Genomic DNA, 24887 nt, shown 5'->3' with positions numbered 1-24887 from the left:
TTTCTGAAGAATTATTCCTATGATGGAAGAGCTGCACCTTTATCAGCATATCAAGTTCTGATTTGTCTGTCTCTAAACACATATATCTGTAATCATTCAGCACATTTCTGTCAACAACGGAGCTACATGGCTTATCATAGAGTCTACTGCATCCACACGTGTTTCCATAGAAATCATGCACACACTGTGCCTCTCTTTTGTCATGATCAGAAATTTCAAAGTGATTATTATCGTTGTTATTCAGATCATTACACACATCTTCACTATCACAGTCACTTTTATCAGAAACACTAGTTACAGGTGAGCACTCGGCGCCGACATTTAATTCCACATTTCAGAAAAACAAATCATTCACATGCCACAGTTCGTCGTTAAAATCGTCGTCCTGGTCTATAATTGATTGGGGGATCGTACTGGCACTCGAAAACACGCTGCTTTGACTCATGATGACATTACAAACACATTTCACGATGGGCAAAATAACGAGCTGAAGATAGTTTACATTGACAGCGGAAGTTACGTTTATGAAAAGGGAGATAACATTGACAGCTACTTTCGCTTTCATTTCATTGTATTTAAGCAATATAATGCGGTCTAAAAAGGCATTAATTACATCTGGATATGCAATGGTTTTATTTCGCATGGCTAAAATTTAGAAACAGCATACTATTTATAATTTTAACAATTTGTTTCTTTTCCGGCGAAAAAATTAATTTTTTTTTTTGGGGGGGGGGGGGGGGGTAAACAATCGGCGGCTTGTTAAAAACGTGCGATGTTTATGACGTCAATTCGTTGTTTTGCAAATGCCGCATTTGGACCCAAAGTCTCATTACGCGTCACATGTTACTATGATAAATTTCATACCAAAAGGTACAACCTCTGCATAAAAAAATTAAAGGAAACTATATACGATCTCGTTACGAGTAACGAGTAGGTCTTCCGTTCAATTTTTAAACGATAGCATTGAAATATCAATGAAATTTTAGAATTCCCCTAAACCACTCCCTTTCAGAAAATGTATACGATTGTCTTTATCCTTTAAAATGCTTAACAAAGAGTTTTGCTTTTTCTCATACAGCACATTAAAAATGTAAGATTTAAGACCCCTAAAATCCCTAATTACGTCATCAATGGGTTTTGAAATGAGTTTTACAAACTAATATTGTTACGATCAACAACTTTGCTTCTATAATGCAGTACAAAATCTTGATCGTTTTTAAGGTATTTGTAACAGACTTTACGAGTCTCTTGGCCCCTAATTTAAGGGGCCAGCCCCTTTCCCTAGAGTTCATTCAAAAGGTCCAGCGAATACTAACATTTTTTGTTCTTACAACCACCTAAAATTGTTCTTCATTTTTGAGATACAAATAATTGAATATTTTAGGGGCCAGCCCTCTAGATCCTTAATGGGGACAGACATTGGTGTTTTGATTAATGGAATCGATTAGAATCATCAATGCAAACATTTTCTCTTCTACAATGCTTAACAAAATTTGTCTCCTTTTCTAGATATATTGCGTGCAAATTTAAGTACTTTGGCCCCTAAAAATCCCTAATTACGTAATAAATGGGCGTGGCAATGATTTTTTCCGAGAGATATTGTTACGATCAATAACTTTGCTTCTAAAATGCATTATAAAATCTTTTTTTTATTTTTAAGTTATCTGTAATAGAGTTTACGAGTGTCTTGGCCCCTAATTTAAGGGGCCAGCCCCTTTTTCTTGAATTCAATCGAAAGGTCTTACAAATTCTAACATTTTTTGTTCTTACATCTATTTAAAATTGTTTATCATTTTTGAGATACAAATGTTTGAATATTTTAGGGGCCAGCCCTCTAGATCCTTAACGGGGACAGAGATTAATATTTTGATTGATGGAATCGATGACAATCGTCAATGCAAGCATTTTCTTTTCTACTATGCTTAGCAAAATATGTCTCCTTCTCTATATATATTGCGTCAAATTTTAAGTACTTTGGCCCCTAAAAATCCCTAATTACGTAATAAATGGGCGTATCAATGATTTTTCTTGATAGATATTGTTATGGTCAACAACTTTGCTTCTATAATGCATTACAAAATCTTTATTATTTTTACGTTATCTGTAATAGAGTTTACGAGTGTCTTGGCCCCTAATTTAAGGGGCCAGCCCCTTTTTCTCAATCGAAAGGTCTCACAAATTTTAACATTTTTTGTTTGTACATCTATTTAAAATTGTTTATCATTTTTGAGATACAAATGTTTGAATAGTTATGGGGCCAGCCCTCTAGATCCCTAATGGAGACAGAGATTGGTATTTTGATTGATGGAATCGATGCGAATCATCAATGCAAACATTTTCTCTTCTACAATGCTTTACAAAATATGTCTCCTTTTCTAGATATATTGCATCAAAGTTTAATTACTTTGGCCCCTAGAAAATCCTTAATTACGTAATAAATGGGCGTGGCAATGATTTTTTCTGATAGATATTGTTACGATCAACAACTTTGCTTCTATAATGCATAACAACATTTTTATTGTTTTTAAGTTATTTGTAATAGAGTTTACGAGTGTCTTGGCCCCAAAATAAAGGGGCCAGCCCCTTTGTTTTTATTTCGTTGGAAAGAACTTATGATTATCTACTACTTTTGTTATATATGTCTTAACAAAATATCAACTCATAAAAAGATACAGATCAAAACGTATGAAAATTTTGAATAGAAATTCGTACCCAATTTTCGTGCCCAGGCGAGCTCAAAGAAATGGCGCCACTGGCGTAAAACAATATAATAGTGCACAACTTCAAACTATAGACTACCTATCCTGAAAATTTCATAGTCATGTCTCTGATAGTTTCTGAGATCAGCTCTGCACAAAATAGGTCGTAAAAATGTACAAAATGGCCGATAAATCAGTACCGGAAGTGACGACAGAAAAAAACTTAAAAATGTATGAAGTTTACATCAAGTCTCATCTTCTGTGAAAAAATGGTTGAAATCGGTTGAACAGTTTTCGAGAAATCTCGTGCACAAAATTTGGAAAAAAAAAATAATAAGAAACAGTACGAAAACTATAAGGTCTTCCGTTGGAAACGGAAGACCTTAATTATTGGTGGGCAGACCGACCAACAGCAGTAACACAGTATACCCTCCCTTGTCTGAAAGGGGGGGGGGGGCATAATAACGAGTTAATGCTTTATATTAACATTTCTGTTAATTCTTGCCTTATCTGCATATGCGATATATCAAAACTCCTTTTTAATCCTTAAGGTAGGTTCAAATTAATAGAACAGTTAGAACAGTCACTGTATACAATCCAGCATATCAAACCCATTTAATGTCCATAAAAGTTAGAACTTCAATACATGTTCATGATTTTGAACAAGTACATGTGGACATATGCATGGCATAGACTCTCAAAAAAAATGCAGCGCATTTGATTGGACATACCCTTTTCATACCCCCGCTCCGAAGGAGAGGGGGTATACTGTTTTACCCTTGTGTCTGTCTGTCTGTCCGTCCGTCTGTCCGTCCGTAACAAAAATTTCTGTCGCATTTATCTCATCAACTATTTATCGCAGATGCTTGAAAATTTTACACAGTATTAGTACAGGCATGCTATATCCTGAGATATATTTTTGTACCAATCAGACGTCAACTTCCTGTTAAATGACGACTTTGCTTAGTGCTTAACCAAAATTTTCACACAAGTTTTCATCAAAGATTTCTTAGCAACTATTTCTTGCAGATGCTTGAAATTTTAACACTATATTTGTATAGGCATGCCATATTGTGGGATATATTTTTGTACCAATCAGACGTCAACTTCCTGTTAAATGACGCCTTTTTTTATTTTTAGCAAAAATGTTCAAACAAATTTTTGTCAAAGAAATCTTAGCAACTGTTTACTGCAGATGCTTGAAAATTTCAAACATAATTTGTATAGGCATGCTATATCGTGGGATATATTTTTGTACCAATCGGACGTTAACTTCCTGTTAAATAAGTACTTTGTTTTTTTTTAACCAAAATGTTCAAACAAATTTTTGTCAAAGAATTCTCAGCAACTATTTATCGCAGATGCTTGAAATTTTAACACACTATTTGTTTTGGCATGCCCTATTGTGGGATATATTTTTGTATCAATCGGACGTCAACTTCCTGTTAAATAATGACTTTGTTTATATTAAGCCAAAATTTTCAAACAAATTTTCGGCAAAGATTTTTCAGCAGCTATTTATTGCAGATGCTTGAAATTTTTAAACAGTGTTTGTTAAGGCATGCCATATATTGGGATATATTTTTGTAGAAATCGGACGTCAACTTCCTGTTAAATGACGACTGTGTTTATTTTAACCCAAATTTTCAAAAACAAAATTGTCAATGAATTCCCCAATTAAACGAGACTTACGTTGGTAGAGGTGAAGTTTGATTGGAATTTTATAAGTCACATTAAGACTGGAGGGATCAGATGAGATGCGTATTTCGAGCCCGATTCGTCAGTCTTGAAATGAAGGGATTGTGCATTTTCTAATATATCCAATTCTGCACAAATCTATACTAATTGAATTCCATTTATCTTAATTCAAAACATCCCTTCCTCAAGGGTGGGTACTATTGTATTATAGTCTACGTGGCGGGCATCTGATCCCTCCAGTGTTAATGTGACTAATAAAATTCCAATCAAACTTCACCTTTACCAAGGTAAGTCTCGTTTAATTGGGGAATTTAATTACGTCACAACACTTCCGGAATCATATGAGACTTTAAAGCAAATAATGCACAAGCCCGCTTATGAACAAACAATTTTTTATTATTTTTCACAAAAATAATCAGCACAGTACATATCAAGTCAATACTGCAGAATGAAACTGCGATTCTACAATTTCTTATCGTAAAACTTTCCAAATGTTCCAATATTACTCCACCCTGCAACCTTCAAAATATCATCAATAGGTACGGAAACATATTTTGCTTTTGACACAGCAGCACTTCTAGTACTATGACTTGAAAACCTATTTATATCTATACATGTACCTGCTTTACTCATTAAAGTTTTAAGCCACCCTGAACGAGTGTCCCTGCAAACTCTGTTATGAGGTTTCACAGAACTAAAAAAAAAAGATATTTACAATCTTTTCTAATAATACTTGTCCTCTTCAGATATTCTTTTAATACAGTAATCACACATAATCTTCTATCTGGTGGATAAGCTTTCAATTCTAAATACTTTGTATGACACCCAGGTCTATCCTGCTTCAAAAGACCTTCATACTGTAACTTATATACATTGCTACTTTTCTCAATTCCATTTATACACAATAAATGTAAGGATTGACATCTAGCAGCAGTAGTTAATGCAATCAACATACATAATTTTAAAGACAAATCTTTTACAAGGTGATAATTTTCTCAATACATTCAATACACAAGAAACATCCCATATCTTAGAATAACGTGGTTTACTGTGCCTTAAATTAAACACGCGCTTTAAAAATCTTATCAACAATGGCTGCTTTCCTATTACAAAACCATCACAAGAAATTCCAAGCGCACTCAAAGAAGATCTTGCAGTTTTACATGTAAGTGCACTGTATCCGAAGCCCAAGTCATACAGTTCAGTCATAAACTGAAGGACTTGGTCTACAGGAACTTTAATTGCACTAATTTTCCTTTTATTTGTGAACGAAATCCATTTTCGAATATAGCTTGAGTATTGTTGTTTTGTACATGGTCTCCAGGAAGCCATGATGATGTCTGAAGCTTTTCGCGAAATCTTTCGCATTTCCAGATTTTCCCTAATAAGCGACATGCTATTATAGTCAGTTTCTTGTGTAGTGGATGTTTCTCCCTCGAATGCGGTAGGGATAGAATTCCCCGCGGAAGAATCAACGGAATCCTTATCAACAAGTCCATTAGCACCGGATACTAGCACTGAGTTGGCCACAGAGGAACCACCATCAAACACTCTGCCTGGTCCGTCCTCAACTTCTGTAATGTTCTGCTTATTAGACTGAAAGGAGGAAAAGCATAATAATAACCTGTCCATTTAAAAGAAAAAGCATTTATAATTTTGCATCTGGATCAGGTTTTCATGAGCAATATAGATATATCTGTTTATTCAGTCTAGATGCAAATAAATCCAATTCTGGGATTCCAAATACATTAGAAAATCTCTCAAAAATTTACCATTCCACTGAATCATTAAATTCTCTAGAAAATTTATCTGCTACATTGTTCTTACCAGGAACATGATCGGCAGAAATCCAAATATTTCTATTCATACACCAAAACCAAATCTTTCTTGACAACATATTCATTTTTTCTGACTTTATACCACCCATGTTATTTATATATGCTTTAGCACATGTATTGTCTGTCATTATCTTCACGTGTATATCAGAAAATTCCATACAAAATGATTTTAATGCTAAAAATATTGCAAGAAGTTCTAAATAATTGATATGATTCTCTATTTCATCAAGACTCCATCTTCCTCCTGCACTACATTGATCACAAACAGCTCCCCGCCCTTCGGTGGAAGCATCTGTTGGTATCAATATATCTGAATTTCCATGGTCTACGATTCTCTTCTGAGAGTGAACATTATCTATCTACCAAAACAATTCACTTTTAGATTTTTTTGAGATACTTAACATAGCATCAAAATTTCAATTACTTTCTTTAAATGCCTTAATCTTGTCTATTTCTAAACTTCTATAAAATAATGGACCATATTCTACAGCAGAAAAACTTGCCACAATTAAACAATTACTCTAGCCAACATTCTAATTGTACATTTTCCTTTTTTCCATACTTTTGAACTTTCTTCCAAAATTGTGTCCTACTTTGAGTTAAGGTTACATTCTTTTTTCCAGAATCCATAACATTCCCCAGGAATGTAATACAATTAGACGGCGTACATACATATTTCTCTTCATTTATCACCAATCCTAATCTTTCTATCAAACATCTTGAATCTGATATATATTTTTTTACACATTCTTCAAATGTGTCACTTATCAGAAGAGAATCATCAATGTAACCAACACTTAAATGACCCATAACCCTTAGGGTAGAATATACGGGTTTCATTAATTTTGTAAACAGTCGGGGAGCACAGGCAATACCCATTGGCAAGCAGGAAAATTCCAAAAAATTTCCAAGCCAAATAAATCTTAGATATTTTCTTTGGCTTTCTGCAATTGGTACAGAATAATATGCATGTTTAAGATCTAATAATGCCATAAAGCAATCTTTTGTCACTAATTTTATAGCACTTTCAAAAAAATCCATCTTAAAATGATGGTAAGGAATGTACTTATTTAATTCTTTTAAATTTAGAATTACTCTCAAGTCTCCATTCTTTTTAGGTATAGTAAAAATTAAAAATTGATCTTTTACAAATTGGCATTCCGAAATGATGCCAAGTTCACAAAATTAATTGATTTGCTGGTTAATTTTTTTTCTATTTCAGACTTTGCAAACACAGAATGAGGCACCACGCTCTGAGATGGTAAACCTAAGTCTTCATCAAATTCAATATGACAATTATTAAAAATATCTAAAATGATCTTATCCTCTGTAATTTTTCGCCATTCAAAGGAAAATCTTTTTAATCTTCCTGCACAAAAAACATCACTGTTTAATGTTGTACTTACCTCAGCCTCTATTTGTTGGAGCCCCCCCCCCCCCCTTGAGTTTTTGTACTGTCTTTGGCATTCGAGTTGTTTGACCAACGACCCAAACTGCTGTTACTTCTTTGGGTTCTTGTTCTCATTGCCCCTCTACCATAGGGACGTCCTCGAGCTCTGAAAGATGATCCCGCTCGGAAATTTCCTCTGTGAAACTTTCCATGTACTTTATTACTTATTCTGTTCACATCTTGAATCTCTTTTACTGATTTTGCCACATCACCGTATAAAAAATCTGAGAAAGGCAAAGAAGGTGAACTTAAATGGTAATACTCTCTACCTAAATCCGGTCTATGAAGTTCTTTTTTCTTTTCTTTTAACATTTATCAATTTCTCTGTATGCCCCATTAAGGCTAAACTATAACTGTAGCTAAAGCTAACAGGCTTTGCAAACCTTCAACAATGTCAGTATCCATTTCATTGAGTTTGCTTGCTAACTTTGTCAAGTTCACTGATGCTTTGATTACAGCTGATTGAATAACCTGAAATTTTGCATCACAATTACGTGTATCTGGATTTAGAATACTCCACATAGCCTGGTTAACTCTAGTTTTTATCAATGATTTGCAATTTTCAGGCCTTTTTATACTCTTCAAAAGTTCATTAAAATGATCATCGTTCAACCTTTCCCTGAGAAGTTCATCACAATCTTCTGTGACTTTATATTTAACCCCGATTTGTCTAAATCTAGAGGTTTCACCATCCTCTCTACGTTTTTTACTCGGGGGTTCACACGAATTCCTCTCAACTTCAACATCAGAAGACTGGTTTAATATAGGAGGCATTAACAACTCCTCTTCTTCTAACTCATTCATGTCACCATAATACAGTTCATTCACACGACTGTTCATCTTTTCAATTTTTCTGTCTTGACGGTCTTGGTTTTCTTTTATTGACTTTAATAATGTCATTACCTCCCTAATTCCAGGAGTCGAGGAACGCGTGCTTGCCACGTTACTTTCACCAGTAACTGATCGGTCCTCGCTGTTATGAACATTATTTACGGCAGCATTAGCTATACCGCCTTCTTCACTACCCACGGTAGTAGTTTTCTTTTCTGTCTTTCTTGAGGCACGTTTGGAAGGTTCACACTTCGTTTTTTCCTTCTCCGAGGCCGAACGGTGTTCAACACCCGCCATTTTCTAACTCAAGTTAGCCTAAACCAAAACTATAAAAAAAAATACGCTACCTCGTAACGTATTAAATATGAAAAAGAAATAATAAACACTACGTGATTATAAACACTTAAATGATAACCACCACGTAGTTATCTATTAAAACGTTTTATGTCTGACGAGCAAGAGTGGACCACATCCACTCTCGAAGACAAATGAAAAATACTGAAAAAGAATTGCAAAAGAAAATTTTGGTCTGGGTCAAAAGTTTCTCTGAAGAACATGTACCAGGTATATTTAGTTTAATATGTGTTTTCAATTTTTTTTAATTTAAAAGATTATACAACCCAACAGCAAAGCAGTTTTACTGTAATTTTTAATCGGTTGCCAAAAACAAAACAATTGCAAGGTGTGTAAACATTTTACGAAAAAACACATACAAAGGATCTGGGTTATCATTCTTTGACTTTTGATTTTCCAGGGATCAGAAACGTACCTCTTCACACTCCCGAAATCTCCCAGATTTCGAAGAGGAATGGCTGCACAATGGTCATGACTTTTCAGTAATTTTTGATTCGGGGTTAGTGTGTCATCTTAAAATTAGTCGCTTGTTAAAAAATCAACCTTTTCAGAAATTGAAGAGACATTTTTCAAAGGATAACTGCTTACCAAGACTGATGAAAAATACACATTCATTATTTTGTCATGTACAATCTTTCATTTTCTTTACTATAAAGAGTATTCATAAAACATTCTCTTTAAATAGAAATTCCCGTGTTGACCAAAGTCAAGCTATCGATGGGTCAAAAAAGAGACAATTAAGCGAGGCGGAAGACTCGCTTATTATTTTGAGGAGGTAATCCTTTCTTACATAATAGAAAATACCTCTATCTCCCTCTCTCTCTCTTCAACAAACTTTTTTTTTTACTTTTAAACTTGGTTTTTTTTTAACGTCTTTTATTGTTGTATTCTAAAATGAGTTTAACATCAAATACAGAGTTTTATAAGATGTATAATTATTAATTGAAATTAAACTTGCTGTTTTTAAAAATCTTTAGGAGACTGGCGAGACAATCTGAAGAGTTTTCCCAACAGAGGAGTCAAGAAGACCCCCAGATAATGAAATTAAGTAAAGTGGTCTTAAATAGTGAAATAAACAATATGATTTAATTATTACTCACTCCAACTAAAATTCTAAAAATATATATAAATCTCTGCTAAACCAAAAGTAATGGGCTATTAATATTTGTTGAAAGATTAAGTCTAAGTTTACATGTTTAGATACTTTATCTTTACTTCTATTCTTGCAGACAGTAAAACCCTAACAAGTACGAGGCGCTTGAAAAACATACAATATCAACATCTACCCTGGTGACACCAAAAACAGCCCAGCGTCACCGGGGATACAGCCCAGCGTCAACAGGGTATATCCCGCCTTTTCCTTCTGAGTTTCTTCCGACACCCGATTGTAATTTACTTCCCTTATCAACGACATCTGAAAGCGCGCAATACCTTTTGAAGGAGCCGAGTGCGCTTGTGGAGTTAGTCAATTCTGTGCGCGTCGATCTTCTACAGACGTCAATGCTTGTAAACTACATTTCTGACTACCTAAAAACTGGAAGTAAAGACAATTCCCATGCGTGGTATATTTTATACCTAAAACTATTCATTTTCCTGGGGGCACCCTTTAATACAGGGGTATTTTATAGGGTGTATTGGAATTGGTTGAATCAGTGCTGGTCAATTATATGTCATTTTTCTTTGCGAAAATAATTTTTTTTTGTATATTCAACTTATTTATAATGTGTCTAGATTTATAATACTTATAAGATCATGTACATTTTAATTATTGATATTGAATAAAAAAAAATTATCAAGCAGTTTTTAAAATGTTCTTACTTTTTGTATCGAAAATTTATCACAATAGTATCAATTTGGTCACAAGAAATACTTCAGATAACTTACTAGAACAAGGTGGTGTGTTCTTGTGAATGCCGAGATTGAACTGAGAAAATGTGAGAAAACTTGGACTTTATATAGTTTTGGACATATAACCTTATAGTTGCAAACAATGATAATTAGAAAAGTTTTTATATGTCTAAACTCTTTTTTGACAAGTACAATTAACCCCTTCTCCTTAAACAAAAGTGCAAGGTGACCCCAACATTTTTATAAAAGTGGGGATGACTTAAAAATGGCTTCGAACTATAGTTTGTATTTCCAGGTGGTCTGATGGGGTGGATGACCTAGATGGGTGACCCCAGACGGTTTTATGGGATTGGTGACCCAAGACGGTTTTGTGGGATGGGTGACCCCAGACGGTTTTTAGGGGATGAGCCGTGACGTCATTGACCCCATACAGACCCCAGACTCTATACCTTACTACTCATATGAATGTCTCTCTATTATTTTATATTGATGTTAAAACCTTTGTTGTACATTTTTTGCAATATTTTGAATAAAAGTCCACGACAAGAGAATTGCCATATGAATGTCTCTCTATTATTTTATCTTGGCTGTATTTTATACATTATCGGAAACAATTTAGAATTAATTTAGACCGGTTTGAAATTGGTTTTTCAGACTATGTATAAAGTTAGTGTTCGAAGAATGGGTTCAACGTTCCATTAGACGCCGAACTTAATGATGGTGTGACAGAAATAATCGCTTACAGCAGGAAGGTTTTGAAAAAGAAATCAAGTATTTAATAAAATGTTGATATTCACTTTGAATTGAAATTTGGAATTTTTTTCAAGAAGGGTGAAAGGAATTTAGATACCAAGCTGCCATTTCAAATATCATATCCAATCCTTAGCTCATATAGTCAGCAGAGTTTCTTGGTTGTAAAAATAGGGTTTCAGTAGGTTGCAATTGCGGAAACCCTTTATAAACCATATGTATCCAAACAATTTATGGATGTTAAAACTATACAAAAACTTCAAGTTTCAGTAAGTTTCCGTTGCGGCAACCATTTTTATTGGTGGACAGCCCATGTTTTTATACTGCAGAACTAAATGAAACTTGAATACACTACACCATGCCAAAAAGATGCAAAAGTAATAGACAAAAAACTATATCACTTCATTGGTCTATAAAATTAAAAAATTAGAGGAATGGCGTCTAATACATAAATATTAAAAATGCAGTGTGTGATGAGTTAAATGATGTGACAACACAGAAAAAGATCATGAGGGAGTTTTTAAACCATCAGATGGGTCTAAAGTAACCCAGATATTTTAATGAAGCTCTAAAGAAAGCCAATCAGAAAAAATTATAAGGTAATTTACAGGACAATTTTTAATCAAATTGTTATAAATTTATCCAGTTTGTCTTTGTCATTGTAACGTGTTTATTATGACTAAAATGTGAATATATATATATATATATATATATATATATATATATATATATATATATATATATATATATGGACGTGCAAATCGTTTGGTTTTGTTCCGTATCGATCTGAAACGTGGTTAGCTTTGAATTTGAACAATTGGACAAACATTGTCAAGGACATTTGTGTATTGTTGTCTGTCTGTCTGAGAGAGAGTGTGTTCGGTTTATTCCGTATCGAAATCTAACGCAATATATTTTGAAATATGAAGAAAAAAAACCAAGAAATGTACATATACATATATATATATATATATATATATATATATATATATATATATATATATATATATATACCTGACTTATGCATTTGGTAGACCGATTGTATTATTTTATCTTTATTAGGGAGACCGGTAGATTAGGGAGACATATTTTGGTCTCCGTATTATTTTGACCTTGTCTAAAATGTAATTGGCTTATATTTAAATGAATGAACGGTGTGTCTTTGCCTAAAATGCATCAATGTGTCTATTATTTGACATCCAATAGTTGCCTTTTGTCTACATTTTTTCGTAAAAAGGAATTCAATCTGCCTCCATCGTATAATTAGCAATGACTATTTTTCTGCATTTAGGAGACCAACGAAAACTTGCAATATTGCAAAAAATCTAACATATATAATTTATTTAGCCTTTAATTATTCTAAATGAACTTGTTTTCAAAATACTTTTTCACTTTTTATGTATAAAGCCTAACTAGAAAAAAAGTCGTTAATTTCTTGACCATGTTTGAACATTTGGCAAGTGCTCTCCGCCATTTGTTCCGAGTACTCTCGGAACGTCTCGGGTTAAAACAATGGACCTTTTAACGCCAGCGTGTTGCCTTTTAGGAATCAAAGCCATTTTATGGTAAGTACTTTTGATAATCCTACTACAATTGAACAAAGTAATGTTTTTATGAAGTTTTTTTTTAAATATTCAAATAAAATAGGGCGATAATGTGTGTAACTTGACTATTTTACACCAAATGTTGATTAATCTTTCGGAGGACATTCGAAACGAAGTTAACAATAAAAGCATGATTTTCATTTCCACTGTACGTTTGATGTAATATGTAATTCAAGGATTTATCAATACCTTCTCCAGAGCAAAAGTCGTCCCCATTCCCAATTGGAAATAAGTTCACTTCAGCAGCTGTCCAAATTATGATCCCAATTAGTATAGCAGTATTTTTCCCCAACTGGTAAATAGTTCGTATGTTTATTTCTTATCAAAAAATACTTCGTAAAATAACCAGAATGTCCATAAATGTTCAGTATTAACAAATGATTAAGCCCATTTAGCAAAACTGCAGTCATAAAAGTTTCCAAACACGCTGTAAACATCGCCAACTTTTAATCCGATTTTCCTCTGTTTTTCTAAAACATCGTTATTTTGTGGTATACAGTACAGTACTGTAAATGGTACATCGTTTTTTTTACACACACTAGACTGATATAAAAGTAAAAGGTAAATGTTATGAAATATTTCAAACAGAAAAATACATTCTCAATTTAAAAGGGGATGTTGATAAATTCTTAATAATGTAATACTTTTAAGACCAGTGTTGAAGGTGTTTATTTCAGGGAAAAAGACTTGTTCTAATAACTAAATATAGGAATATTATACATATATCTATATTGTGAAGTTAATTAGATTCTATTCAATTAAAGTCTAGCTCTTTGATTTTCCATTATGATAATAAATTCAGAAATCATGATGTATGCAACATATGATTTCTCCCAACTGCATGAAATTGTCGATACAATTTTCCCAATTTCAAAAAAATTGGCATTTTCAAAATAAAAAAAGGCTGAAAAATCCCTGTAATTATATAGCTAGTTTATTGAAAATGGACAGAAAAGTTAACCGAAGAATGTCGCTTTATGTAAAAAGATCGACATGAAGAATTTTCTATATTACAGTTATATGTACCAGTAATATTGTTTTAAATTAATTATGTACGTAATGTAGATATATGTACATGTACCCCTTGTTACCTAAATGAATTAAAAGCAAATTAAGATCAGTTGCTCTTTTTCACTTGTATAGTGGAAAGATAGCCGACTATTCTATGTACGAATTGACTTATTATAGGTAAGATAGTCAGGCCTCCATGTTTACAACCGGGATGCTCACCCCACATTTACAATTGTGACCCACATTTACAAATGTGACATCATAGTATCACTCTCGTTTGGCTTTTCGGATATTATCAGGTTTGTAAAATTTTTGGCTTTTGATGATTATTAATAATGTAAACAATGTGTCTGCAGATTCCCGTTGGGCTGAGTGTGATCTGTTGACCAGGCAAAACATGTATGTCTTGATTACACAGCGTTGTGCACAATGGTGGCAGGGGATAGTTTTTTTGGTCGAGGAAATGTGAGGCAGATAGTGCTTATATATGTGATTTAATTTTTCAGTGGATTTTTAAATTTGCTAAAATTGGTTTGCATGCAGGGGACACATGGTCCCGACTCTTGAGAATTTTTAAACATTTCAGAATAAAACAAGTACAACTTACATATAGCACTATAAAGAATAGCCAGGGACGGTCTCAAAATTTTCTGAAAAATTGCCCTTTTTTCACATTTTCACGGGTCCATAACCACGCTCCAGTCCCGAGCAACTGCCATAAACTACCATAGGATTGGTAGCTTAATGTATACCCATGCAAATAATCACCAATTGATGGGGGGTCAATCACCTTCTTTCCGAGTGACATTTCGTGTTCTGAACCCACCCTATTTTTCAAGCACAAAACCGAAAGTGAAAATTTTGGCCACAGTTTCGCATTTTCATTCCATATCTGATGAAAAGTGCTACCAGTATTAAAGTGTCATATATCAATGAAATTGGCATGAGCTCCTCTATCCACAAAATGAATGCAATAAATATTCTACCGATTAATACCCCTCAAATAACCAGCCAAACCCCAGGTTCTCCCTTTATTTCAAAATTTTGACCGGGTCTTTCCTTCGAAACTATCCCCTGCCACCTAATGTGCTCTCAAGAACATTCAATCCAGAAGCATGACCAATGTAGCAACACTTTTAAAACTACTTTTTGATACTTGTATTAATTTTAATGTTTATGCGCACCCGGGGCGCCCTTCCCCCTGTAATTGTTGATTTATTAGAATAACATGACATGTTTCATACATGATAGCATTAGAAATGGTCGATGGTTGTAAATATTTTGTTGTTTACCAATTTGATGTATGTTCTCACTAGAACATGCACATATGATATATGGTAGACTATTATCACATTCAACTCTCTCTCTCTCTCTCTCTCTCTCTCTCTCTCTCTCTCTCTCTCTCTCTACAGCAGCGATTCATCTTATGACCTTTAAAAATCATGCACCTGCACTCTTGCGAGTATACAAAATGTTGTAAAATGTTCGTACTATATATTGTTCGTGCATTGCACTGCGATGATTTGGATCGCATTCAGTCGCGTCTGAATAATGTGCATGTCCACAATTTTTAAGAAGACTTGATGCAAGCACTAAAACACATGCAACAAATGCGAGACCTCATGCAATATATGAGAGAGCTCGTGCGAAACTAAAACATACCGATCGCAAAGAGTTGTAAAGTGCTCGTACGCCAATTGTGAATGGGGCTTAATGTAGATGTTTATGAATCCAAAAGTTTTCTTTGCATATAAACAATGCTTTCACACAGGTGCTGGTGGTTTTAATGTAGGTTTTGGAGTTATTAGCACAACCAGTCATGTCAGTGGAGATTTTCTCCTGCAGGAGAAACATTAAAAGAACAGGATGGGGAGGAGAGACTGAAGACAAGCACAGAAAACAAAATATTTATCTATAAATATAATGGAAAAGAACTTTGGTAATACGATTTATACATATTTACATGAAGCTGGAGGTATGTAGCTCCTGATGTAAAAAAAATAATTGAAGCAACGTTTATCCAAATTTTTTTTTCAGACCAGGAGATACAGACCTGCAGCTAAATGTAATATTTTAACATTTATGTATGGCAGTAATGTTTCTAGAAATAACTATAAACAATTCTAATTAAGTCAAGCAAAAATACCAGTAATTATATGCTTCTTATTTAAGGTTTGATTTCTTTTTATGTACACTGTAGTATTGATGCTGTCAGGAGTGAACAACCATATATGTATCTGCCAGTTTGTAAATGATGGCAAGGACGATGCAAACTCCACCATAAACTCAGAGTGTTTAATGGAAGGGAATACCTATGATTGTTTGCTAAGAGAGACATTGTGGTTGGGGAAGAGATACTTCATGTATATGACTATGGTTGTGATGGGAAAAGCTTGCGGTGGCGCAGCAAGGTAGGAAAATGGTTGGATTAATTATACACAAAAAATAATTATTAAGAGAGAGTTTAGTGATTTACTATCAGGCTTTGGATATCTTGTTATCTGGCTTTGGTTTTGTTTTTGCATTTTTTCGTACATTGATTTGTTTTAAACTAATCTAAAAAATAGGTTTTTCTCAAGAATTTAAAAAGTATCAGAATAGATAATTTATATGTTTTTATTGAAAAACAAGCCTAAAACTTCTGTTAGTGTTGTTAAATAGGTTAAAAATCGTGATCAATTAATCAGCAGAATTGGTTTTCTCTTGCCATCTGATGATCGGTCAATAATCGAATCGGTAACAAATTATATTAAATTCAATAATATGGGCCACTAAATTTTATGCTATGTATAATCTAAAATATATAAGTGCTATTTTCACTTCCTTTTAAAAGCTTATAAGACTTTTGCTGTATTTTTATTAGGTAGAATGTTCAGGCACGTAGCATCAGGGGGGGCCAGGGGGGGCGTGGCCCCCCCACTTTTTCTCGCAGCAACCAACTTTTTAAAATTTACATATAAAAAAATTAATTATAACGGAGTTGCCCCCCCCCCCCCCCCCCCCGGATTAGGATTTTGAAGATTCTTGGAAACTTTAAATTTCCTTTTTTTTTTTTTTTTTTTTTTTGGCTTGTCAAGATTTTTTTTGGGGGGGGGGGGGGGTCTGCCCCCCCCACTTTCAAAAACGATGCTACGTGCCTGATGTTGCACATCTTTTGAGATTGAAGAAAACCCCCAGCTCACAACAGTTTTCATTTCATTCAATACAGATTAGAAAACAAAATGATAGGTATAATATTAATGTAATAAACCCAGACTGAGTATAATTGATTATAAAATCTAAAATCGATTATGATAAATCGACAACCTTTTCAACTGATCATTGATTGAAATTCAATCATCGTGACAACACTAGCCCCTGTTCATGTACATGTTTTTACCGGTACTAGTTTTGATTGATTTCAGAAAAGGCTGTGATCCTTTTGATTTTGGTAATGGTTTTGTTAGGTTTTATTTCACTTTATTTTGTTTATAGTTGTTTGATTTTCTTTCAATTTTAACATTATATACGGTTCTTGTGCTGACCTGAATAGATTTATTTTGTTTTCATTATCAAGCACTATTAAATTAAAAGCTTGAAAGAGGTGTCCAGTTGTGCAGTGGACAATGCACATGCTTATCACCACTGCGACCCAAGTTTAATCCCCATGATCGACAGTTGTTGTATATGATAGGGTACATTGGTCGCCTGCTTGGACACGTGGGTTTTCTCCAGTCACCCCAACTTCTTCCCACATCATGACCCACTCGCGCTAACATCCATGCCAACAAAAAGCTATTAATATAAGTCAGTGTGCATTGTGAATCTGTCACTAATGTGGAGGGTCTCCTTTGCAGAACAAAATTGTTTTTTGTTAGATAAATTACAAAATCTGTTTCTGTAGTAAATATGTATATTTTGCAAATTGTTTACAGAATGTACTTCTTGAAAAATATACATTTACATAGAATTATCAGATTTGGTAGGTTAGTTAATTTAAACATCAATCTGAATTGGAATTCATTTTTCACTGAATATTGGTACAGTCTTGTTTTTGTACCATGGCTGAAAAGTTTGATTTAGTCAGTGGTCTGTTGTCAGATTTATAAAAAAGAGACATCAATTACCAAATGTGGTAAACTAATAATTGATGAATGTTTATGAAAGAAAATTTCATAATTTATAATATTGTTTTAATTTCTTTCAGTTCCCTCTGATGTGGATTCTGACCCATTTAGTGTATCAAACTACTCGCCAAGTTCTGATTCTGAATCAGATGAAAATAAGAAGGTTTTGGGTAATGTTATTATTTAAAGAATAATTTTGCATCTGCAGTCCATTTTCAGTTTGCAAAAAATACCTGAAAGAACAAGAGGCTGAGAGCCCAGTCATTTTAATTCAGACTAAAGTAAATCCATTTATTTTAACTAGATATACTTTGAAATGTAGTTGTGTATAACAATCTACATGTTGATCTGGTCTCCCTAATGCTGTGATAATGCATTAGATTTACATGATATGAGTGAAATGTACTGGATGTAATATATTTGTAACAGTTATATTTATTTTGTTTAATCATTAGGAATAAAATTTGCAATGATTTAAAAAAGTAAACGTAGAAGCTTGTATTTACAATACAATATATTGGTATTTTTACAGAGTCCACCCCAAATTCATTGAGAGCTAGCCGCAACACAATGGAAAAACAGGGCATCTTGACCCTCAGAGAAAACAGTGAGCATTTTGAAGCAGGTAAATGAATTAAATTCAATGTTGCAATGTTATTATGTTTTTAAGCAAGAAATATTAATACAGTCAGTTGGGTAGCTAGACCTGAAACGAAGTGCATGCTTAAAATGGCAGGGGGTGTGGGGGCCACCATGAGGCCCCCAGTGGGTCCAGGACAAAGCCCAGGGGGCGAAAGCCCCTGGAAGCTCATGGATTCTGACGATTTTTAACACCAAAAATTAAAGCAGAAATTGAAAGGAATGCTTACTATTTAAGCCTATTTTTAGGCAGTTAGAATTGTTTTGGCTATAGTTTAGGCATGAAATAAAATCACAAAACTTGTTAAAAGTTAAAAGAAGAATTTTTTTTGACATTTGCCTTTGACCCACTCAAAGCTTTTATTCTTAAGTTCATTTTCACATAGTTTATGGTAATGAATATCTCAATAAAGCTGTGATATTCTATCGGGGAAATTTAAAATGTGTAAAACTAAGTTCAACTGCAAAATAAATAGCTGCCTTTTTAGGTACATGCATTGTGTACTGTTTCTTTAATATGGTACTTTAAGACCATATTGTGTGGCTATATTTGGTGCTTAATACGTCTTTGTTTAGCATTGATTTCGGATAAAGTAGGACCGAGTGACGGAAACGGGCTGATGGAATAACTAAGTATGGACCTTAATACTTGAATTCTTTTTATATATTTTTTTTTTTCTTTATTTATTTTTTTACTGATTTTTCCCCCAAATGATGTGCATGCTCAGGCATATAAGCATACATGGTAGCTACGCCACTGGGAGTGTACAATTTACTACTCAAGTCTAAGATTGCTCGTGATATTGGGGCTTGGTCTCCCTAATGCTGTGATAATGCATTTGATTTCCATGATATGAGTGGAATGTAATGGATGTAATATATTTGTTATACTTATAAGTACATGTATAAGTCATTAGGAATAAGTTTTGCAAAGAGATAAAGAAGTAAACTTAGAAGCATGTATTTATGATACAATATATTGGTACTTTTTTACAGAGCCCACCCCAGTTTCATTGAGATCTAGCTGCAACACAATGGAAAAACAGGACAGCTTGACCCTAAGGTAAAGCAGTGAGCGGAGGTTGACAATGGTTTTCGAGGGGTGTCAATTTCAATAGATACCCTCCCAAACAGGCACTATTCATTTTATTTTACTGAATGTCTTATTTCTAAAGAAAATTTTACTGCTTTTATTTAGAAATGAAGTAAATTCTACGACAAACCGTACGCTCATAATTTAAGCGCATGTAACAGTTCGTTGTGTTACCAATTGCCAAGTGTGTTGCTAACGCTGAGGGTAATAGAACGGATTACCAACTGCGTCTAAACCAATCAGATTTCAGTATTTAACATTTAACATGAAAGTATAATAAAATTGTTTGTCTGGTCTCCCTAATGCTGTGATAATGCATTAGATTTCCATGATATTAGTGGAATGTAATGGATGTAATATATTTGTTATATTTATTTTTATTAATCATTAGGAATAAACTTAGCAATGATATAAAGAAGTAAACTTAGAGACTTGAAATTGCAATACAATATATTGGTACTTTTTACAGAGTCCACCCCAAATTCATTGAGATCTAGCCGCAACACAATGGGAAAACGGGACATCTTGACCCACAGAGAAAACACTGAGTATTTTGAACAAGGTAAATGAATTAAACTTAATGTTGCAATGTTATTATGTGATCCTGGGGCTTGGTCTCCTTAATGCTGGGATAATGTATTTGATTTCCATGATATGAGTGGAATGTAATGGATGTACCGGTAATATATTTGTAATATTTATTGTAATTAGTCATAAGGAATAAAATTTGCAATGTTTTAAAAAGTAAATGTTGAAGCTTGTATTTACAATACAATATATTAGTACTTTTATACAGAGTCCACCACAGATTTATTGAGAGCTAGCCGCAACGCAATGGAAAAACAGGACATCTTGAACCTCAGAGAAAACAGTGAGCATTTTGAACAAAGTAAATGAATTAGAATCAAAGTTGCAACGTTATTATGTATAACAATTAACATGTTTGTCTGGTCTCCCTAATGCTGTGATAATGCATTTGATTTCCATGATATGAGTGGAATGTAATGGATGTAATAAATTCTCCTATATGTAATAATATTCCTAAATATAAATACACTGTGTTCGATTAAAATCCCAAGAGATCCGAATATCAACATGGTGTGTAATTTTGAAGCGAGCAAAAAAGTGTTGATTCCTTCAATAATATGAATTAAATATTTAGATGAAAAGTATTTACAGCCTCAGAATGGTTTGTTATGAATAATTTGACTGTTATTTTCAATACAACTTCATTATTTTTCTCAAAAATCGATTCGGAGCGATTCTGCAATTTTCTGCTACATTACGGGTATATGGGAGGCATTCCTGTCAGATTATTATAACTAAGCAGAGTGTAGTGAAATTAATAGCATTATTGTAGGCTTAAAGCTTGGTTCTGTAATTGTAAACAATACGGTGCGTCGATGTAGTGAATGTCCGATATCATATGCAATGTCAACCCGTGCACGCACGGGTCAAAGTCTAGTAAGAATAATTAATTTTGACTTGTGAAAGAAAGTAATCATTTTAAGATTGATAAAGCCACAAAAGGGGCAACTGTTTCTTTAAAAGATTTCTTGTTTTAAACTTTATTTATGCAATAACGATTCTTTGATCTTTTGCAGTTCCATACCATTGTTTCCCTCTCTCAGTTCCTGTGATGAAAGAAGTCAACTTGATAGGTTTGTTTCAATCTATTTTGTGAATGTTTTTCTTGTTTGATAATAGGATAGTCATACATATGTAGCTGCAACAATGTAGCCCTCTCCGATTTTTTATAACTAATGTTTACTCCCCCCCCCCTCCCCCCCAAAAAAAACAACAAAAAAAAACAGGAGAGGGCTACATTATTGCAGCTAGGTGTTAAACTTCTGGCTTTTGAATGACAATGTATAGATGGAGTTATTTCCTTGTGACTTAGGACAGAGGCTGTATTGCACAATTCCATTTGACTTTCAAGAAATGTTCAGATAGAAATGAAAATGTAAAGTGTTTAATAACATTTGCTGAGTACCACTTTCAATACTGTAAAAGGGATTATTTACATGTAAGGGAAAATTTACACTTAAGCTTAAAACTGGGTAAAATACCCCCACATTTGCATATGGACAGTGCTTTAGTGTGGTAAATCACTGTGTATGTATTTCTTTTTCTTTTTTCTTCATTAAATAATTTTTGTATTTGTATACATTTTTGAAATTTTATCTAAAAGGGTGAGTGTCGGAGTTACATGTGCACAATCCTAAAGTTCCAAGTACAGCACCTGAATCACATGTGACTGAAGAAGATTTGATGTCCAAACCCTGCGAGAGTGGAAATGCAAATGCATCGGATGTTACACCACAAGGTGATCAGTCTTTTTTTTTATTTGTGTGAATCTGTGTGTGGGGGGGGGGGGGGGTAATAGAAGTCATATTATTGAAATGATAAAAACTTTTCTCAATAATTTTCTTTCTTTCTTTAAGATGACAATGGTACATTGATTTGCATCGTTTAATAATTAAAACCCATCCATAATGTTTGCTCTTTTCATTACGTTTTATGCATGCCTGTCCTTAGTATTTGAAAAGTAAGATATTCATGATATTGTTATTACAGAGTGCTTCTTTGAGATCGAAGATGATAATGGAACTAAAGTTCTTGCAAGCCCAGTTGCAGCCAAGAAAACTAAAAGCAGCTTAGGTGATATATCTTTGTTGCTTGGTCTATCTATCCACAATTTGATGAATTAGCAATTTTTAGGTCACCTGAGTTTATTGCAATCCGTTTTCTTCCATTATCGTGCATCGTGCCTTAACAATTTTACATTTTTAACTTCTTCTTAAAAACTACAGGGCTGATTATTACCATTTTTGATGTGAGGCATCTCTATGGTGAGAGGAATCTAAATTGTAAAATTCATGGCTCTACTACCCCCGGGGCGTCACATGTGGGGCCAAATTTGCAAAAAAAGAGCCAAATTTTAAAAAATATTCTTCTCTATTCCCACACATGTTAGGAAAAAACTGGTTGCATTGTTATAATGTCCATGAAGCCCTCTACATAAATTGTGAAATTCATGGCCCCTGGGTCAGGGGTTCAGGCTCTAGAATGGGGCCAGTATGGCCATATAGTATATATGTATTTAATCTTAGAAAATCTTCTTCTCTACCCCATATATATTTGTTAAAACTAAATGCATGATTATGATGTCCATATTGTGAAATTCATGACCCCTGGGGCAGTGGTTCAGGCTCTAGGGTGGGGCCAATATGGCCATATAGTAAAAATGTATTAAATCTTAGAAAATCTTCTTTTCTACTCCCATATAAATATATATATATCTGGTTATAAAGTCCATGAAGCCCTCTACCAAAATTGTGAAATTTATGACCCCCGGGTCAGGGGTTCAGGCTCTAGGGTGGGGCCAATATGGCCATATAGTAAAATGTTTTAAATCTTAAAAAAATCTTCTTCTCTACTCCCACACATGTGGGCAAAAAACTGAATACATGGTTACGATGTCCACTAACTCCTCTACCTAAATTGTAAAATTCATGGCCCCTGGGTCAGGGGTTCAGGACATGAGGGGGGAGGCAATATAGTGTTAATGCATATAATGTTATAACATTTTCTTCTCTATTCTCACACATCTGTATAAAAAACTGACCTATAATTATGTTTACCAGGAAGTCCTCTACTGAAATTTTAATTTTCATGTCCCCTGGAATATGGGTTTTAACTCTAGGGCAGGGCCAAAATGGATGTATAGGTGTTATTGCATATAATGTTAAAAAATTATCCTTTTTACTCCCACACACCTGAAAGGAAACTGAATTCATGATTTTGTAGACCCGATCTTTTAAGTTTTTTGCCAAAATTGTAGGTTTCACAGTTCTTTTTGAAAGATTTCAGGCAGGGAGGTGGCCGTCATTACTAATTCATAATTTTTCTACTCCAGAATAAAACCTAATTAATTAAATGCATATATGAGACTCCTCGACAAGTTTGTGTATGGGTTATATGCTACTCAGGTGACCGTTACAGGAATAGAAACAAATTTCTCATGGAGATTTATAATGTGAAATGTTTACATCTTTTCACCATTCGGAACCCACTTGAAATACCTCATACAATTTTTCAATTATGTCATCCAGGCTATTTCATGGCCGATGCAATGCAAAATCCCTATAGGCTTTCTATTTTGGGTTGTGTATTGAAGCCTAAAGCGGTAGAGGGGGCATTTCAAAACAGATAATCTTGACATATAAGTGGATGAATGTAGTTCGAGCATGAATGTATTTATGAAAATCAAAATATTCAGCAAGAAGTAGTGGAAGCAAAAACCATACAGAGTATGGTATGCCTTGAATCTATACATAGGTATTATCCTTTTTACATGAATATGTAACAATATAATAATTCTGATTGTTCATATTATTTTTAAAATCTTTTCAAGGTAAAAGAGAAATCCAGGAGTTTTTGGAAAAACATGAAATGTATTCATTGGAACGGCTTGATGAGAGGACCAAATTTTTGAAGATTAGATCTAAAATCTTCAACGAGAGAAAAACAACAAGACTTAGGACATTTAAAAAATTAAATGAAATGAAATCAATGAAAAAGCAAACATGAATCTCATCATTTTACATATAATGTAACTGTAATGTAACAACAAGACGTAGGGCATGTATGATAATTTATTTTTAGCTCACCGAGACGAAGTTCGGGGGAACTTATGCTATACTGCTGGCGTTGGCGTCCGGACCTGGTAAAAGTTTTTGTTGCAGGTCCTTTATCTTAGTTATTTCTTGTCCTATCTTCACCAAACTTGCATGGATGATGCATCTGGACCATTTTATGAACTTGAAAAACTTGGATGCTGAATCTGGGCAATGAATTTTAGATGCTGGAGGTTAAGGTTTTTGGAACAGGTTAAAGTTTTTGGTGCAGGTGGCCTTTGATAGCAATTTCTAAATTACTACTGATCCAAACTTGCATGGATGAT

General features: G+C 33.9%; 1 protein-coding gene and 1 pseudogene across 4 annotated transcripts; one reads left to right on the top strand and one right to left on the bottom strand.

Moving 5' to 3' along the window:
* Positions 1-7649: 7649 nt before the first annotated feature.
* On the bottom strand, positions 7650-8813 carry LOC128162801 (uncharacterized; annotated as a pseudogene).
* Positions 8814-12817: 4004 nt separating this feature from the next.
* LOC128164056 (uncharacterized) lies at positions 12818-22583 on the top strand. 4 transcript variants are annotated; one of them, XR_008240894.1, is made up of 12 exons: positions 12818-13033; positions 13271-13367; positions 14261-14382; positions 16284-16494; positions 18270-18359; positions 18722-18814; positions 19825-19891; positions 20391-20483; positions 20718-20792; positions 21526-21582; positions 22113-22247; positions 22499-22583. XR_008240894.1 is itself a non-coding variant. In XM_052827773.1 (6 exons), exons 1-5 carry the CDS (start codon positions 17447-17449, stop codon positions 20416-20418), a joined length of 345 nt encoding a protein of 114 aa, XP_052683733.1. In that variant the 5' UTR covers positions 17248-17446; the 3' UTR covers positions 20419-20483; positions 20718-20810. The 4 variants fall into 4 exon arrangements, 1 of the variants encoding a protein (XP_052683733.1); XR_008240893.1 differs by having other exon boundaries at positions 20718-20810; XR_008240895.1 differs by lacking the exon at positions 16284-16494 and having other exon boundaries at positions 20718-20810.
* Positions 22584-24887: the final 2304 nt, after the last annotated feature.

This window comes from Crassostrea angulata, chromosome 9 (genome assembly GCF_025612915.1).
Source record: "Crassostrea angulata isolate pt1a10 chromosome 9, ASM2561291v2, whole genome shotgun sequence".
NCBI lineage: Eukaryota > Metazoa > Mollusca > Bivalvia > Ostreida > Ostreidae > Magallana > Magallana angulata.
The sequence above is the reverse complement of the archived record's forward strand: the minus strand, read 5'-3'. Positions and strand labels throughout refer to the sequence as shown.